The sequence below is a fragment of the Cupressus sempervirens genome, chromosome 5, assembly GCF_028749045.1.
Source record: "Cupressus sempervirens isolate cs-2001-9-10 chromosome 5, ASM2874904v1, whole genome shotgun sequence".
NCBI lineage: Eukaryota > Viridiplantae > Streptophyta > Pinopsida > Cupressales > Cupressaceae > Cupressus > Cupressus sempervirens.
Window position 1 is genome coordinate 769,008,884 of NC_143122.1, and position 19,052 is coordinate 769,027,935.

The following is a 19,052-nucleotide window of genomic DNA, read 5'->3' on the forward strand; positions in this document are numbered from 1 at the left end:
TCCACATGAAATGTCTCATAACCCTCGTAAATATACCATGTCAAGCTTCTAGATTTTCAGATCTCCCCAAACTATTGGACAAACCATCTCCACATAGAATGTCTCATAACCCTTGTAAAGGTATAGCTTCTTTGATCCTATAGCACCTTAGACTATTAAAGGATTTATTTAGCCTCTACCACATTCTTTCCTAGTTTTCACAACATTGATCTCTTCAAAATCAAACAAATTTTTCAATGAGATTATAATCATCTGGTGGTTCTTCTCTTGACCTCATCTTCTTAACAACTTCTTCTCTAAAAAATAAAACTTAATAGGAAGATAGCTCTGATACCATATTAGGAAAATAGAACAACAAAAACAAAGAGGAGAAATAAAGAACTTCTAACTTGTTATTCTATTGATTAATAGATGCAAATTTATATAATAGCTGACCCAACAACATTCCTAAATGATTGTTGATTAGATTTACAACAAACTACTTCATGATTGACAACACACAAACTTGACAGTTAACTGAAATATATGGACACCTAACTCAAACACATCTACAATAAGAACTTGATTCTAACTAGAACTCTTTGACTCAATCCTAAACTAAACTTGTGTTGCCAACAACTCAAGAAGGCTTGCCACATGTGCAACAATTATTATTGACTACCATTAGAATATTAAGTCCAACAAACACTAATTTGTTAATCCCGCCCAACGTTGAACAATCCCTGATCACTTGATTTTGGTAAATTCAATGCTTGCGTTCTTATCAAGTTTGAGGACAAAATAAAATTCCATATAATCCTTAAGAATGAATGTTCTGTATTGACAAGGATGCAATTCATCTGCAAGCTCTGGGGCAGGACCCACTTCACATTCTCCACTTGGACTCAAAAACATGGCAATGGAGATTCGATCCTTGTCCCTGTTTGTCACCACTCTATGCCTAATGCTCTTATACATTCCATTGCTTATCACCTAAATCAAAACACAAAAACAAAATTTAGATTTGATATCAATAAGGTGGCATCAAACATCAATTCTCATTCATCAAACCCATATAATACACCATCAAGAATGGAGAGAAAAGAGTTTTGTTCAATATATAAAATCTTAAATCCAGACAATCATTCACAGATTGGATGAAAAATTCAAAATTATGCATCTCTAGAAACGATCTTTGAAACAAATCAGCATAATTTGATAGATCCTACATATTGTTTAAACTTCATCATTACCTCAATCATGTCCCCAATATTGATAACCAAGGCACCAGGGATTGGTTGAACAGGAATCCATTTGTCATCTTTATGTATATGTAGCCCAACTGTTTCATCATCCTGTAGCAACAATGTCAAACCACTCGCATCTGAATGAGGGCTTAATCCTAAAACAAGATCTGGTCTTGGGCATGGTGGGTAGTAATTCACTCTCATTGTCTGTACTGTTTTGCCACACATGTTAATCAAACGGTCGTCTGTTTTTAGCCCAACTGTCTCTGATAAAAGGGAAAGAATTGTTTGGCCAAGCTTTTTAGTTTCAACAGCGTATTCATCCACCGTGTCTCTGCAGAAAAAAGGCAGCGCAATCACATCAAAAAATAAATGAAAATGATAAACAGAGTGAAAAGCTATTATTCATCTAGTGGATTATTACAAAGCATAAAGTGGCAGGCATATATGATTGTGAGATCACACTAAAAAGGATTTGATAAAATAAAATAAGCACTGGGATGGGTGACTTTTTCAGAAGTTCGGGTGTTTCATTCTTGTGAGCATCACCTAGATTCAATGAGTGCTAAGTGTTCCATTTATTCTCATGAGAGATAGATTCATGTTGAATCACTACTCATAAAACATAAGTCAATAAGTTTGACTCAAAATCACAGAGTCAAATTCTGATAGCAATATCACAAAATAAAGTAAATTTATGAAAAAATGTTAGAATACATAAGTTTTTGTTCACTGTCAACCTTCATAAATACTTTCAATTAACTGATATGAATAATCTGCAATGTGAAAAATGTGAACTGCAAAATCTGTTGAAAGTGTTTCACTTAAAATAATTATACAATCAGGTCAGCAACCATCTAATCTATAGGTGTCTGTTTTTTCCATTTTTCAGTATGATTGCATTGAGTATGCCTTTAAATTGCAGAGCGCCATATTTATATCATATAAAAATAAATCTAATGTATATGGCAATTTAATTACTAGATTCATATACAAATCGAATATGATCTCAGGATTTTATTGCTGTAAAAATGTTCAAGTACCTGAAATCCGCTGGCTTTGTTGGCCAAAGGTTCATTTTTCTATCCTCTGGAGGTAGAGTTGCCAAGAACAAGGTATCTGTCCAGTCCCGTATTTGGTCATCTGAGTAAAATGTCTGGCCATAACCTTCAAGTTCACTGACACTCTCTATTCTTTTGTATTTGAGCTTTTCTTCCAATGGTAGTTGAACGAATTCCCTCCCAATTCCCTTCATTCTTTGCATCAGAGACACAGGAATTCCATGATTGACAGCCTGTTATAATGGCACACATACCTTCTTAGCAAAGAAATCAATTAGGAGGATAAAACAAATGGCATCATACGGGTAATGGCATGAGAAATAGCTTGTAAACTACTAATGTGTAATGTCACATAGAAAACAACTCCATCTTATGAAGCATTGAAGGGTCTTTAAGCAATTCCCATATTCTAAGAAAGGAGACATTTTCTCAGATCCTGTCAAAATGTCAAGGCCCCTGCTGGTTTTCTTATAGGAAAAATGGGTCTCTAATAAGATGGATCATATATAAGAAACACATACATGAAACTACCTATTATGTTAGTACAAAACTTATTACAATCACAATGTTAATGTTAGTACGAACTACAAACACATTGAGAAGGAGACTTGCAATCTTGCATTAAAATTGCCAAATTTCTTGTATGTAAACTACTTTCTACCAATTGTTTGTTTAATACTCAATTTGATGTACCCACTTGAAAAAATCCCCATTGGCGGCATGCATTATCAAGCTTTTCCATCTCCTTGTGCCTGCAGGATTCCGAATCGCTCAAAAACATGCCCATGTCAATTACAGGGACGTCCATTTGAGGATGAGAAAAATCATTTGGGCGGTCTTCTTCTGATCTGATATACTTTTCAGGAAGACTGTGAAAGTGCTGAGATGCCAATTCATGAACAACAGGAATTGAAAAACTTTTTGAAGAACTCTGGGAAGGATCAAATACAGGGGATGAATTCACCATGATGCTCAATTGATCGATTCAATAAAAAGAGTGATAGGCATCCTCTTCATCCCTAAACAGAATATAAATATTGCGCTAAGTATGATATCTACATTTCATATTATATAAATGCTTATGTAATGCCAAGTACTGGTTAGATTCCCCTTGAACCAATCGTCCAAATTAGAAAATTGCAAACCTTACAATGTGTTTAAAAACATGTTGAATTACATTACAGCTGTATTGTCATTGAAATTCGAGTACCGTGGGAAAATCCTTTTTTTATCCATCAACCATAAGCTGTTCCTGACGAGTATCACGTTGAGTTTTCTTCTTCAGAAGAAATGGTTTTGTTATTAGAACAGCGAATTTCATGTCTCATGTATTGATTTGTGGCTAAACATTGTCTCATGCTGGTAAATTGTTTTGTCTGTCTGGTACACTGTACATTTTTTATATATTTGATTCATTATAGCTTTTGTTTATTACATGGCTCACAGTCAAATTAGCTTTTAAACCTCAATATTTCATCTTTTATTCCTGTACTCTACAAAATATTGGTTTTGGTTAATCTCATATTTTAAAATCTTTTTTCTGTGGTCAGTTTCTGTAATTATTTTCTTCCAAATTTTGCTCAATAGGACCACTGCATGACCACTGTTATGCATTGGTCTCGTACTATTGGCTAGTAGTAGCTGGGCCCACTGGAAGGCTGAAAAATTCAATGGTTCGAGTGTGCCTGTTAAGCTGTTCTGTTTTATATTACTAGATACAGTCGCTTTTTCTCGGTTTGCTTGATGTAACTGTTCTTTATAATTTTCTTTTCTTTTCTCCAATAAAAGAGGTGGAAAGAAGGCATATGTACAATTGTCAATACTCACATGGCTAAAAATCTTCCACGATCATTTCCCCATCTCGAGTGCAAATCATCCTTATAAATCCCATTTTTTAATCTTTGCTGCTTTTTTGGGGGGTTTTGCTTGATGTATTGGATAGCTGTTTTGTATTTTTTTTAATTTATTTTTTCTAAAAATAATGTTGAGGGAAGGCATACCTACAATATTCATATGGACATAATCTTTTAAAATAATTGTTCTTTTTTCTTTTGGTCCATCTTATATGATGTATTTAATGCAAATTATTATTACAAATACTTCAAAAAATTAATGAGTGAAAAAGGAATTTCTATTTGTTTAGGTTTTTTGGAGCAAACATATTTCATACACGTTCTCATGATCTAAATGTCATGTGGCTGGTGGTTTATGCAAGTGTGATTTCCAAAGTCCCTCAATGTGTGTGTTGTGTCATAATAGTGAGGAAAGTGTTTTCCATCACTTTTTCCAGTGCTCCAGTAGACGTATTTGACATCTTTGGTGAGATGTATAGAGTTAAGCATGTTTGCATGTTTCTTTCTTCATTGGGGAAAGGCCTTTGTCAAAACTTATTTTCTTCAGGTGGCTTGTACTCTTGATCCTTCTTTTATTATTTGGCATATTTGGATAGAGGAATCGTCAGACCTTCCGAGATGTAATGTTGAGGATTCTTTATGAGAAACTATCTTGAAAAATGTGATATGACAAAGGTTACCGATTCTAATGATGTTATTTTCTATAATGGTCTCCATCTTCATTCCTCACATTGACATCTCATGCAAAATAGATACAGACACCCTACCCTAAAGATTAATAGTGTGGGGACATGGAGTCCTCCTCCATGGGGCATTTTAAGAAACAATACACATGGGTCTTCTCATGGAAACCCATGTCCTGTAGGTGTTGGGGGAGTTTGTAGAGACATTGGGAATAGTTCAGGTTATGTTCTCTATTTATAAAGGTCACCATACAAACAACTTGATGGAGGTTATGGCTATTTTGTATGTCATGAAGCTTACAATTGGTTGTTCATTTGTTGACTTAGCAACGCTTTGAGTATGTTATTTGGTAGTTTGTTGTTGACTAGATTCTTAATTTATGTGCTTATTTGGACTTTGTTGCTTCACTCATATCCCTAGGGAATGGAATGGATTTGCTAGCTATTTGGCCAAATGGGCTTATGATTAAATGCAAAATTGGGACATTGTTAATAGGGGAAACTACCTTTGGATTTTACCCAATACTTAAATCAGTTGGTGGATCATTACGAGGTTGTTCGATGCCCATACTCTATTTTTTGTTTTACTGAGATAAATTTTAACCCCTCTTATTAAAGCCAACTCTTTTTCTGGACATGATTGTGTGTTTATTTAGTATCGACATTTCAGATCACAATTTGTGATCCATCATCAAGATGAGAGATTGATCCATCATCTTTTAATGTTTTAAAAAAACCTTCACTCTCTCATCTTGATAATGGACCACAAAGTGTGATCTAAAGCATTGATGCTAAAAGCACACACAATCAAATCTAGAAAATGATTTTTTTTCAACATATGAATTGTTGAAACCCTCTTTTATTGGAAAAATATTAAAACCCTAACATCAAGTCGCCTCTGATTTCTTTGGCCTTACAAAAGTATTCACAAAATGTTTAATTTTTTTTATGTAAGTTCAAATGCAAACATAGCATGATTTTTGTACTTTGAATCATGGGTATCCACATTTACTAAGGAAAGACAAAGTAATCAATCCTTCAAAGTCAGGAAGATGTAGGATCCACCCTCAAAGAACTCAAAACACATGGACTAAACAAATTTGTGAGCAATTTCGGTGGCTTTCCCCTTGGGAATTTTGACCAACCATGTTGTTGAGGCAATGTCCACTTTCTAGATAATCAAATAGACTAAAGACTAGGGTATATCTAAGCTTTGGTTGGAATGAGATTTCATGAACATTGTCAATTGCTTGAATGGGGCCTTTAAACCTTCTTGGAATATTGATAATATTTTAAAAGAAACTATTGATATCTTAAGTTCTATGAAAGACTATTACATTTCTCATGTCTATTGTGAATCCAACACAGTGGTCGATGGTGTTACTAATGTGGTAGTGAAGTGTGAAGGAAAGATGACTTGGAGGGGTGATGACAGGCTACCTGTGGATGTCATGTCTTGTATTGATTATGATATCATTAATAGGAAAGAAGGTGCAATTAATAGCAAGGATGGGTGAATTAAGAAGTGATGTTTCACTAATTCCAAGATGCAAGGAGAGGAGAAATGACACCATTTGCAATAATGAGCCCATTTTTGTGGGTTGTTTTGAGGATCATAGTTTCTTATTTGCATTGCATTGTGAATTATCTCTGCAATTTCTCTCTAGTTTATAACATTAACAAAAATAAAATTAGTAATTAGTGTTGTATGCACCCTAAAATGGTCGCCTAAATTATGGGCCCCCATTATTCAATTTATCAAATTTCTTGAATCAATAGTTTGCAATATTTTATTAAATCAATTCAAATCAATTACTTTGATCAAATTGTAATTAATTTAATCAATTACTTTGATCAAATTGTAATTAATTTAAGTATTTCAATATTTCCTAAAGGTTTGATCATTTTATCCTAAGTCTTATTTAATTAAAAGAAAACCTCTCTTTTAATTAAATAATTAATCCACATTTAATTAATTAGGAGAAAAACCCCTCTTTTAAAAAAAATTAAATATTTCCTATTTAATTAAAAGAACTTGCTCCCTTTTAATTAATTAAATAAAAAAAAAATCCCTCTTTTAATTAATAAATAAAATTCCACTTAAAAAAGGAAATAAATTAAATAAATATTTTTCAAAAAAAATTCTCTACACTTAAATGCATATATTTCTAAGTGAGATTCCATTTAATTTTCCTCCTCTTTTCTCATTGGTGGAATTTTGACTCACATGGACCATTCTTACTCCACCCTTGATTAAATCTTATTGTCTTTTAATCTTAATTTATAAGGGATTGCCCTCTCCTCATTTTTGACGTCCACTATAATGCTATTGTTATGTTGTAGGTTTGGAGAGTGCTTTTTGGAGGAGTTTGAGCATTAAAGTTTTTTGTGGAGAACTTCTATCTTCTTGTCTTCTTCTCTCATGCATCTATGACTTCTATCATCATGATCCATCCTTGTATTTTCATATTAGCTTAGATCCATATTTGTTTTCATAGATTAATATTGCATTGTTATTTCCTTTCATAGATTATATTTCCTTTCTTGCATTGCTTTCATCATTTAGATTAGTTTGCATCGTCATTTGCATTCATATTTTGATCTTTGAATCTCTCATTTTATGGTGTACTTGCATGGGTACAAATTGTAGACACCTAAATCTTTTAAAAAATAAAATATTTTTATTTTCTGAAAAAATCTATGATGACATCATCATTTATTAATTAATTAATTAATTAATTTTTATGCCATTAAATCCAATTAAAAATATTTAATTAAGGAATCCCTCTCGAAAATGTTTAAATCTTATTTAAACATTATTTCCTTATTTATTAATTATTTAATCAATAAATTGACCAAAAATTTCAAAATAAATAAATAATTTATTTATTGCTCAAAACTTGGCCAATTTCCTTAAGATCACTAACCTCTTCCAAAATCTTCTAATCTTTCTTTAATTTCGATTAAAGGCTAATCCCATCATTTCCTACCCCTAATCCCAATTCAAAATATTTAATTAAGATTAAATATTAATCCTCATATTTATTAAAAATATTTTAATAAATATCTCCTCAACCCAACTCTTGAAATAAATAAAACTTTATTTATTTCCTAAAAATCTTATTTATCCTCGTCCTAAGAAGTTCTAGACTCTTCTAGAAAGTCTTCATCCTCATCCAAAGCCTAGACTCTTCTAGAAGATGTCAATCCTTATCTTTGACCCTAATCCTAATCCCTCCCCAACCTTGTCACATTCCCTAAACATGGGTTAAGACTTGCTAACCCAAGCCAAAGCCAACAAATATCTCCTCCTTCACCCACCCTCATTAAATGCCATCCACTTGCCCATCTCTAACAAGCCTAATCTAATCTTAACCCAAGCCTAATCCAAGCCTTAATCATTTGCGCATTCTTAGTCATGCTTAAGACTTTCTTAATCCAATCCAAGTTAAAATATCTCAACTCTCTCACAAATATCCCAACCATAAAATTTTATGAAGCCTGCAAAGCCATAAATGACTCTTACAAGCCCATTCATTGCTCTTACAAGCCATTATGAGAGTCTTTATGAGCTTTGAGCCTCTTTTGTTGACCCTTCAACCCCTCTTGCTCTAACTAATGACCCTGTGACATGTGTCACTCTTTGATTGGCTGTAAGGAAGCACAATCCATGTGCTCTCCTCTCATTCAATCTAAATCTTCCATAAGCTTTCTCCCATCCTTGCATCCTAGCCCTTGATCCCTCAAGCCCTTTGCCTATTTAAGGAATCCTCTTCCAAGCCATTTTAACACAATCTAGAAAGTAAAGCCATAATGCCATTTTGAGAAGCCATTTTTACATCAAATCCATTCACCAAAATCTATCAAAAATTCTCCATTGAAGCCCATTTGAGCATTTGAGCATACATACATAATCAAGCCATCTTAGCTATTAGACACACCTCTACATCAAGTGATCATCCTCATTGAGAGAGCCTATCCATGGTTCATATTCTCATTTGAGGACTTCACTTTGTCTCTCATGAAGTTATGTTAAATTAGTATGCAAATGCTTTTTGATTGTTTTAATTTAGTGTTTCTAACATACTAAAGTAGCATATACACAAACTAGGTCAAACTAAGGGCCTCCATCACAAATCCTTGCACTCCATGAATAGAGAGCTATGAACCGCCATTCGAGACCTCATTCTTGAGCAATCTTGGATATGATAACTCATAGAAGTGTGCTCACATTTTAGGCATACATATTTGGCGCCCACCATGGGGCAACCCACCTTTACTTGCTGATTTTAGATATTTTTGGAGATAACCCCCTTATGCGGATCTATTTGGAGACAAAAAACCATATATCTTAAAGATTTGATCATATCTCCCAAATGGCTTGGTGTTTTGGTTTGAATTTTCTTTTGCAAGGTGGCAACATATCAGAGAAGTTTAAGTTAAATTTTTAAATTTTTCTAAGGTATTTTTGAGTTTTTATAATGTTTTCTTTCTTTTTCATGAAAAATCATTTTAAGGCACAACTTAGTGACTTTCAGAAACATCTACATTTTTGGAAAGGACTCTAAATTCTAAACAAGGTTGGTTCTTTGTATTTTAATTTTAAAGATCATATTAAGGCTCAATAATTTGATTTGCAAAAGCTAGTCTATTTTGAAAAAATGGCTCTCTAGGGCACAAATAAAAAGATATTTTTAAAATTCTAACATTTTTGGAAAGCTCTCTGATTTTTGATAGGGGTCTCTTTTCTACATTTAGGATTTTGGATTCGAATTCATATTATATAGGTCCAATCTTGTTAACTAGGTCAAAAATCAATTTAAAAAGGGCATTGTATTTATAGTTTGCATTTAATTTTCACATGGATCAATGCATGATTGAGCTTTCATTTGGGTTATTTTCTGGTTATTATCAATTTTAAAAATTAGATTTTCAGATCTAACCCCAATTTTGCATAAGTTGGATTATATTGCATATCTTGTGTTTGCTTGTTTTACTTATTGCTTTGTTCATTGCGAGTGAATGTTCAAGCATAAACAAAAGGTACAATAGAGAAAAGACGCATTGCAAGGATTATTAGGTATGTTTTTGGATCTCTATAACATTTGGATTTGGAAGTAAAATGAACTCTCTCATTTGTTTGGCTTGAGTGCTTTTACATGCTTTCATAGATTCATGCTTCATTTGGTGCTCTAAAATTGGATCTAGATTTACTTTTTGCATATGTGTTTCACATAGTAATTAGGCCCTATGAACATTATTCATAGAATTCTTGAGAGAATGTGCTTCATTCGCTTTCCTTACATGTGAAGCTCTTCTTGATGATAGATCCCGTTGTAAGTAGAGAAGGATATTTGTTATTATCTCACTATTCTACTTGGGTTTGTCCTCAACATCCATTAGTCCTTTCTCTTTTGAGATTGGTGGTGTTTGTTATTGGCTTTTCCAAAAAATTTGTGAGGTGATTTTGAATTAGAATGTCAAAGAATCTTGTTTGTTATGTTTGGGTAAGGTAAAGAGGCTAGAGGAGTATGCTCTATTCCTTTTTGGGACATTAGAAACTTGGAACCCTTGAATCCAAATCAAGTCTCCATGTGGTACAACTTTGTGAGTCTTCTTTGATTAGAGAGGGTTAACCGTAGTGGACATTCTCTTTATTGGGTCAACCACGTAGATAGAACTTTAAGAGGTAATAAACATTTTTAATGTGGTAGTAGCAACCGCTATATAAATGTCCTTGTGGGGGAAATCTTTATAGATGTAGTCCTTTGTTAGGTTGTCAGATATCCTTAGTATCTTCGATTGATTAAATTCTTGAAATATGTCAAAACCTTTGTGTGCTAGGATTGGATTTCGCCCACTCTAGATTGCAAAATCTATAGATTTGAACATTACTAAGAACCATAGTGCTGCCAAATTTTCTTTTCTAGGACTATGTGTGTGATTGGAAAATATTTTGAGAACATACACAGTAGTGGTTCTAGGGATAGATTGATACTATAACATTATTTTGTTTATGTGCAAGGTTTCTTTGCCCCTTGCTCATTTTTTGAAGAAGTTTTCTTGAAATTCCTTATTGTTATCTTGCATGCCTAGTTTATGATTCAAAATTTATCACACCTAGTTGGATATTTAAAAAAAATAAAATCTGAGTTCATAAATTGAGACTTTATGATCAAAATGCTTTGCTATCTTATTATTTCTAGTCTCTCTAGGTTGATCTAGTTAGAATTAGGCTACTTACCCCATTGTTAGAAACTTAAGAGTTCTAGTTTCTGGGTTAGATTATGTGCAGTTTTTTTAATCATCAACGTTTCGGATCATACTACATGATCCATCATCAGGATGCTAGAGAACATGAAGAACAAAAAATATGATGGATCATGTAGTATGATCCGAAACGTTGATGATTAAAAAAACTGCACACAATCTAACCCAAAAACTAGAACTCTTATGCATGGATTGTGGAAATCTCATAGATCTGTTAGAAACTTGTTTGCACTTTGGGCTGTTGTGCTTTGACCCCTTGAAGTGATCTTTGATTTCACAAGTGACCTTGTTTGGAGTCAGTGAGTTAAAGACCATCCTTGTTGAGAAAGATATACCTTTGGATTCTTTGATATTATGTTTGGAGAGTCTTAGTAATTTCTTGTCCATAAACTTTCATAAAAATTCAATTTTAATTATTTATAATTTGAGTAAATCATCCTCCTGGTCCATATGTGCTAGGGTATTCACCCAAAGTTGTGGGCACCTCTTTGGTAGTGTTGGTTTATTCCTATTGCAAAATTCTATCTTATCACATCTCTTTTGGACAAGTGAGTTCTTTTACTATCCTAATTTGGTACCAACACTTCTTAGGGTTGTCTTATCACCTAGTACCTTTTCTTTCATGTTGGTCACAATAAGATATCAAGTAGATTAAGGAAAGTGACCTCAAGTCATCTTTAAACAATTGCCTTTAGTTCAAACTTGTCAAAGATGTAAGGAAAAAGAACTTGTGTTTGTTCAATCACCTGAGAATATTCCAAAAGCTTTGTTTGACCCTAGTAGTGACCTTATTGAGTTGAGTACACCCTTAGCATTACCTCACTTGGATATGGATTGGATTTCAAAATGGCTCCACAAAAGAAGAATTGAAGTGGTGAATACTATGTTGATTTTTTGAGTGGTGCTTCCATTCATGAAAATAGACCAACCTCATCCCATAATGAGGATAGATATTTGGATGCACACCAAAGGGATGAGAAAGGTAAGCATTATACCTATCAAGAAGAGAAATTCCAATATGATGATCAAATTAGTGATCCTTCTAGCACTTGTGTGAATGCAACATTCACTAGTAACCGGCTTAGATAGTCAAGACCGTGTTCACCGCTCATGACACCTTTATGTTATGCAAGTGGCAGACTCAAAGTACTTGACCGTGAGAGAAAATCCCTTCTAGAAGAATAAGCTAAGAAGGAAGAACAATCTAGACGCCTATAGGAAGAAATGAAAGTTATGATTGAGATAGAAAGGAAATCCCATCAAGAAGCACAGGACCTTCTTGTGGCTTCCTAACTTGACAATAAATTCAACAATGTGCACATTGGTGGTGGAAACAACTCTCCTCCATCCACCCCTCCTAAGACTCCAAAAAGTGGAAGACACTCAAGAACACCTTCATGATCTCCTTGCCCTAGAGGAAGGAGAGCTTCAAGACATCATTATTATAGGAGACCAACATCTCCTAGAGTTTTAAGAAAACCTTCACAACAAGCTCATCATGGTTCACAATATAGAGGTGGTAGCTCAAAATTTGACTATAATTCTTATGATTTCATGGCTATGCAACCAGACCCACATTTTTAGCAACATATGGAAGCATATATGGACCAAAATAGAGATGCATGCTTTCAACATTTAATCAACAAGGGTGCTAAGGCCCCTTACAACTTTGATGTAGACAAAAAGATCCAAAAGCATGACTCCTCTATGAAAGAAGAAATTGACCAATTGAAGCAAATATTGACACCCAAGAGTTCTTTTTCACTTGATTCAATTTTTCCTAATCCTTTTGATAAGAGTGTTGACATGAAAGAATTTCCTAGAAAAATTGAGATCCCCTAATATATACAATTATGATGGAATTGGGGATTCAAATGTTCATGTGCATTAGTTCTATACTATGAGTTTTGAGTTTCATCATGAGGACTCATACCTTATGAGATTATTTCCAAGGAGTCTTAAGGGTCAAGCAATGGAATGGCTTACCAATATAACTCCTCCTGTTAAGACATCCCCTGAGTTAATTCAAAGATTTATTTAACACTTTGCATACAATCTTTCATGATCTATCTTGCTATTGGAATTACGTCATACAAAGAAAAATCAAGGAGAATCGTTTGTTACTTTCTTGTAAAGATCGAGATGATAGTTCTCTTGCTATTCTAGGACTATTCTTGAGAAAGAAAAGATTGAAATCCTCATTGCTAACATGATTCCTAAGATGAAGTACAAAGTTAAGAAGATGCTTTTTGAGTCCTTTGATACCATGGTTGAAGCTGCATTTAGAATGGAGGATGTTTGGAGAGAGCAAGGTATTTGGACAAAAAATAGAAACAACAACAACAATGGTTAGAATAACAACAATTACAAGGATAAAGGGAAAAACACATATTGGAATATGAATAAACAAGTGGTTAATGATGGAGTTGTGGATTCCTCTAAGCCTAAAGACCAACTTTTTCTCCATTTGGCTAGTGCCAATCAACAAAGTAACAAGCCAAGATATCAAGAAAGGCCTAAAGGAAAGAAACTAAACTTTACACAATTGGGTGTGTCATATGAAGAGATATTCATGGAGCTCCTTTCTTGTAATCTTGTGAACCCTTATGATTCTGCAAATTTCCGCATACCTAAAGTTAAGCCATGGTGGTGGGATGAGAAGGTCTATTTCAAACTTCAAAATGGCATTGGACATGATATTGAAAGCTATGGGAGATTTAAACATGTTGTTCAAGATCTTATTTGGTGACTAACTATCATCATGTATCGGTGGTAGCTCACTATCATTTTTTAGAAGGTGCCCATAGAATTCTAGGCTATAATCATTCGATGGATTCCTATCAAGTGGCTATTCATCCATGGGCTCCTAATGCCCGGCGGATATTGTGCCAGCAACATGAGAATGGAAAAATTGAAATAAGTGGATTAAATACCAATGCTGATCACACATCATTTAAAGAGCCTTTTCCCAAGTATGAGAAAGGGGAAGCTTCCCAACCTAAGAATGACAAGGCTACAATCAATTACACTTATGCAAATGTAGAAAATATTGTCAACATGCTTGAGGTTGTAGAAGAAAGTGTCAACATGATGGAAGATAAAGATCCCAGTGGTTATGATTTAAATTTAAGCTCTCCTCTCCTTGGTGAAAGACCTATTTTGGTGCTAAGGGGTGGTCACTCTAGAGAGTTATATCAAGGTCCCCTTGTCATTAGAGGACCCAATTCAAACCATTCAAGTAAACCTAAGCAAATGTCTTCTCAAAGTCTCAATGCTATTATGTGAAGTCAAGGTCCCATTGTCATCAAAGGACCTAGTTCAAACCAACCAAGTAAGCCAAAACAAGTGTAATCCAAGTATGTTCCTTCAAAACTAGTGGTAAATCCTAGGTTGAATTATAATCTTATTGATCAATTGTAAAGAAACCCTAATCAAATTTTGATCTTTGAGCTTTTAGAGTTGTCTCTAAGACACAAAAAAGTCCTTGAGGATGCTTTGCATATGGTGAATGTCCCCAAAAATTTTAGATGTTGATCAATTCTAGAACATGGTTAATCATATTTCTAGCCCTCATTACCTTTCCTTTTTGGAGGAAGATGATAAATCTGTGATCCATCCGCACAATATTTCCCTTCATATTGAGGTCATGATCCATATAACCCATGTTAGGCATGTGTTGATAGACAAGGGTGTTGGGCTTAATATTTTTTCTTTGAGTATTTTAAAGACATTAGGTTATTCTAAACAAGTTATTGATACCAAAAGGAAGATTATTATCAAAGCCTATGATAAGACAGAGAGAAGTTCAAAGGGGTTGGCCATCCTTCCCATTAGGGTTGTTCCTATTGATTTTTTTTTTTATTCCAAATAGTTGATGTTGGACCCCTTGCGTACAATGTTTTAATTGGTAGACGATGGATTCATGATATGAAAGTAGTTCCATCTACCTATCATTAGTGTGTTAAGTTCCCTTACAACAGAACAAAGATTTTTATACCTGGGGATGGTACTTTTTTTGTTAACTCAACTTCAGAAAGTACTTATGTTCCCCCCAATAGAGAAGCTGATGATTTTGATGCAACTTTAGTTGAATGTAAAGAAAAGTTCAAATCCATAGACCTTGTCATGGGGGGGTATCAACTCAACTCCCTTGCAACATTACTAGTTTCCCCAAGGTCTTATGGTAAACCTTCACAAGAGATGAAACCTTCCTCTTCATCTATGACATTATTTGACACATTTGTACAGTCATCAGTGCCTATCAAGATGAGAAAGAAGATGTGGTCATTAAAGATTAGATTTATAGAGAAAGGAAGTATCTGTACAATGAGAACTTTACTCCCTCTCCTAAAGCTTATAGAAAAGGGTATACTTTTGTCTAGAAGATGGGCTATCTTGGATATGGCCCTCTTAGTAATAGATTGGATGCTAGAGCCAAACCCCTTGATCATAGTCTTTTTGGATGCAAGTCTAAGAAGCTAGTTGGCCTAGGATATGCAAATCACAATAATGTTGCTCCTATCTTTGATAAGTTGGATAGTGAAGAAGAAAAAGAGTACATACCTAATTTGGAAAATCAACAAGATATGTGTGAAGATTGGATCCCTTCTATTAATCTCCTTTGGGAAGATTCAGATTGTCCAATATCTCATGAGACAATTGAAAATTTAGAATGAGATAGTGTGACCCTTGATGATATTGAGGCTTCCATGTTCAGGCATCCCAAGTCTTCATGGTGTAAGCATCCTAGTCAAGATTCAGAAATAGATTCCAATGAGTATGAATGGGACTCCCTCTTGGAGCCTTCTATAGTTGATATGGATATTGATGTTGTTCATACATATAGTTCTCAACTCAAGTTAGTTGATGATTTACATATAGGATTAGATGATTTGAACTCACATGTTACCTTAGCGATTCTTCACTTGCTAGGACAAATCTTGGTTTGGGTAGTTTAGGAAGTTACTTGATAGACTCTAACTCTTTGGTCACTAGAGATATCATTCATATTCATAACCTTGAACTAGTTATTGATTTACCCCTTGTTCATCCTATGATTGATTAGTCCCAATGCAATCATGAACTTAAGATTTTAATGTTTTAAAATGATTATGAGATAGCTTTCTATTTGAATGCCATTGAACACATAGTCTCTTTCACCAGTGAACCAACTACCTACATGATAGAGCCAAACATCAAGTACCTTAGTTGCAAAATAAAAAGAAAAGAAAATAACAAGAATAGGAGTTCTGATGGAAAAAACCACTATGTGGTGGTGTCAAAACCAAAAAAAGTAAAAAGAAAGGACATATCCAAGGGTGAAAACCTCTCTGAGGCACCTAAGGATGAGGTACTTGATCATCTCCCTAGTTATCTTCAAGATAGATCTTCAGTGCTTATTGAACTAATAGAAGCAATCAATTTGGGTATGGATGAAGCTCCACAAATGATACATTTGGCTCAGTCTTTGTCATTGCAAGAAAAAGAATCCTACACTAAGTTCTTAGGAGAAAATAAGATCAATTTTGCATGGACTTATTCAAATATGCCAGGGTTGGACACTAATATGATTATGTATTACTTATCCATAGCTCCAGGTGTTAAACCAATTAAGCATAAATTGAGAAAGATGCATCCTCACATAGATCTCCTAGCCAAGGAAGAATTAGAGAAACTCCTTGGTGCAAAATTCATAAGAGCTATTGACTATGCTAAATGGATATCAAACATTATACTAGTTTCAAAACATTGTACCCTTGTTGGTTGTCAGTCATTCTATTATCATATCTTTGTGATGGTATTATACCTGACACCTTTAACCAATCTTAATGCATAAATGTTATTCAAAATGCCTCTCATCATTCCCTTATCTTTAGAGATTTGTATAGGAGGGGTCTAGATGGAACACTTCTTATATGCTTAGTAAAGGAACAATCCAATCAAGCGTTAGTTGACATCCATGAGGGCATATGTGGGGGACATTCTAATGGTCTTTCCATGGCTTGATAGTTGCTTAGGGTGTGGTACTATTGGCCCACGATGCAGATTGATGTAGTAGCTTTTGCTAATTCATGTGAAAAGTGTTGAAAAAATGGTAACCTAATACATGCTTTGGGTAGGGAACTCATTCCTTCTATCTCTCATTGGCCATTTTAGTGTTCGGCCTTTGATCTTGTTGGGAAAATTCATCCCAACTCATCATGTGGACACATGTTTATTATCATTGCTACTGATTACTTCACTAAATGGGTAGAAGTTGTCCCTCTTTCTATTGCCTTGGGAAAGATAGTTTCTCTAATTTTTTTGAATCATATTATCTATAAATATGGAGTTCCTTATGAGATTATCATTGACAATGAAGGCCAGTTTAAAAATAAGGACCTTAAAAAACTTTGTAAGAAATTCAAGATAAAACAACATTGGTCCTCCATTTACTTCCCACAAGGAAATGGTCAAGCAAAAGCATCATATAAAACCATTCTAAAAATCTTATATAGAACAATTTATAAGAATGGTAGGGACTATAACTTACAAATAGTTCTGACTTTGTGGGCCTATAGAATGAGTATTCGTACTCCTACTAAGGTTACTCCTTTTGCCCTTACATATGGTGTTGAAGCAGTGTTACCTTTAAAGGTTGATATTCCTTCACTTAGAGTTTCCCTCAAAGGTCTAGTTACATATAAAGAATACCATGCCATTAGACTTCAAGAGTTAAAACTTCTAGATGAGAAACATCAAGCATCATTTGACCATATGAGGGTCTATCAAAAGTGCAAGTCAAAAGCATTCAACAAAAAAGTTTACCATAGAGAATTCTAGTTGGGAGATCTTGTCGTATGTGAAAATCATAAGAATCAACTGAATAGAGATGATAGGGTAAATTTAAATCTAATTGGCTTGGATCTTACATTATTACAAAAAATTTTGGGTGTGGTGCCTATTTATTGTCTACAATAGAGGGAGAGCAGTTTCCTGATCCTATCAATGTCTTGCACTTGAAGAAGTTCTATCCATGATGCCTGTTCTGTCTGGGGGCATCTTTGTACATATTTATTGATCCTAAAATAACAATACAAGAATGGTATATTTCAAAAATACAAAAAAATGATATACTCTCAAAATTCTATGAATTGGAAAATGTCCTAAAAAATGATCATCTTAGTAATAAGCACTTGATAAATATCCAAAAAAATTATATGTTCTCTAAAAAAATAAAACCAAGTGGTACACTACTTGAGGCCTTTGCACCCCTATTTCTTAGCACGTGTCCTCGACACTTGGCCTGTCTCCATCATGCCTTGTCCTTGTTGCCTTGGTTTGGAATTGGTCTTTATCTAGGGAGCATAATTGTGTTCACTTTGGTCTCTTGGTTGTGCTAGTCTTTAGGACACCTTGCAAATTGTGTTTTTCAACACCACCCCAACTGTATTTTTCAATACAACCCCTAACATCGAGTGTTTTTCAACACTTATTGGTTTGGTCTTACCTAGTTTTTTCATGTGATCTTACCTTCTTACAAGCATTCAATCCTTATCCTTAGAACTCAATATTAGTTAACACACTCAAATTTTTAAACACAAACACTTAATGCTTGACCTATATCATGATCTTTTCTTAATGTGTTGATTGTTATTGATTTTCGTTCATTTTTTTTGAGTGTCCTTGTCTGATAAGTCTCTCTAGGATGCATAGCTAGAGGACTTGGGGCATGGGGCATATTTTTATTTATTTTCTGCTTGTGGGTGTGGTCTTGAAACTCTAGATTGTCTCTTGTTGTCCCCTTGAAACACTTAGGAGATTTGAGGCATAATCCTTGACTATTTTTGCACAACCATTCTTACGATCATCCTGACATCTATGCCTTGGTGTGAGCATGGCGTTGCTACATTAAATTGGGTAAGCTAAGATCAAAGTCATCTTGACCTTTATGTCTTTGATGCTTATGTTATAATCTTT

General features: G+C 34.2%; 1 protein-coding gene across 2 annotated transcripts; it reads right to left on the bottom strand.

Annotated features, from left to right (window-relative positions):
• Positions 1-374: 374 nt before the first annotated feature.
• Positions 375-3,632, bottom strand: LOC149558177 (protein LATERAL BRANCHING OXIDOREDUCTASE 1-like). Of its 2 annotated transcripts, XM_089832530.1 has the most exons (5): positions 3,438-3,632; positions 2,985-3,306; positions 2,270-2,520; positions 1,233-1,560; positions 375-972 (listed from the first exon to the last, which is right to left on the bottom strand). In XM_089832530.1, exons 2-5 carry the CDS (start codon positions 3,252-3,254, stop codon positions 727-729), a joined length of 1,095 nt encoding a protein of 364 aa, XP_089688656.1. In that variant the 5' UTR covers positions 3,255-3,306; positions 3,438-3,632; the 3' UTR covers positions 375-726. The 2 variants fall into 2 exon arrangements, with proteins under 2 accessions (XP_089688656.1, XP_089688655.1); XM_089832529.1 differs by having other exon boundaries at positions 2,985-3,632.
• Positions 3,633-19,052: the final 15,420 nt, after the last annotated feature.

Bases quoted from the DNA above. Each gene is read 5' to 3' on its own strand.
- LOC149558177 (XM_089832530.1), bottom strand. From the start codon at position 3,254: ATGGTGAATTCATCCCCTGTATTTGATCCTTCCCAGAGTTCTTCAAAA. The intron at 1,561-2,269 runs GTACTTGAACAT...TTTTTTCTGCAG, and splicing joins ACAAAGCCAGCGGATTTCAG to AGACACGGTGGATGAATACG. The intron at 973-1,232 runs GTAATGATGAAG...GTTTTGATTTAG, and splicing joins ATATTGGGGACATGATTGAG to GTGATAAGCAATGGAATGTA.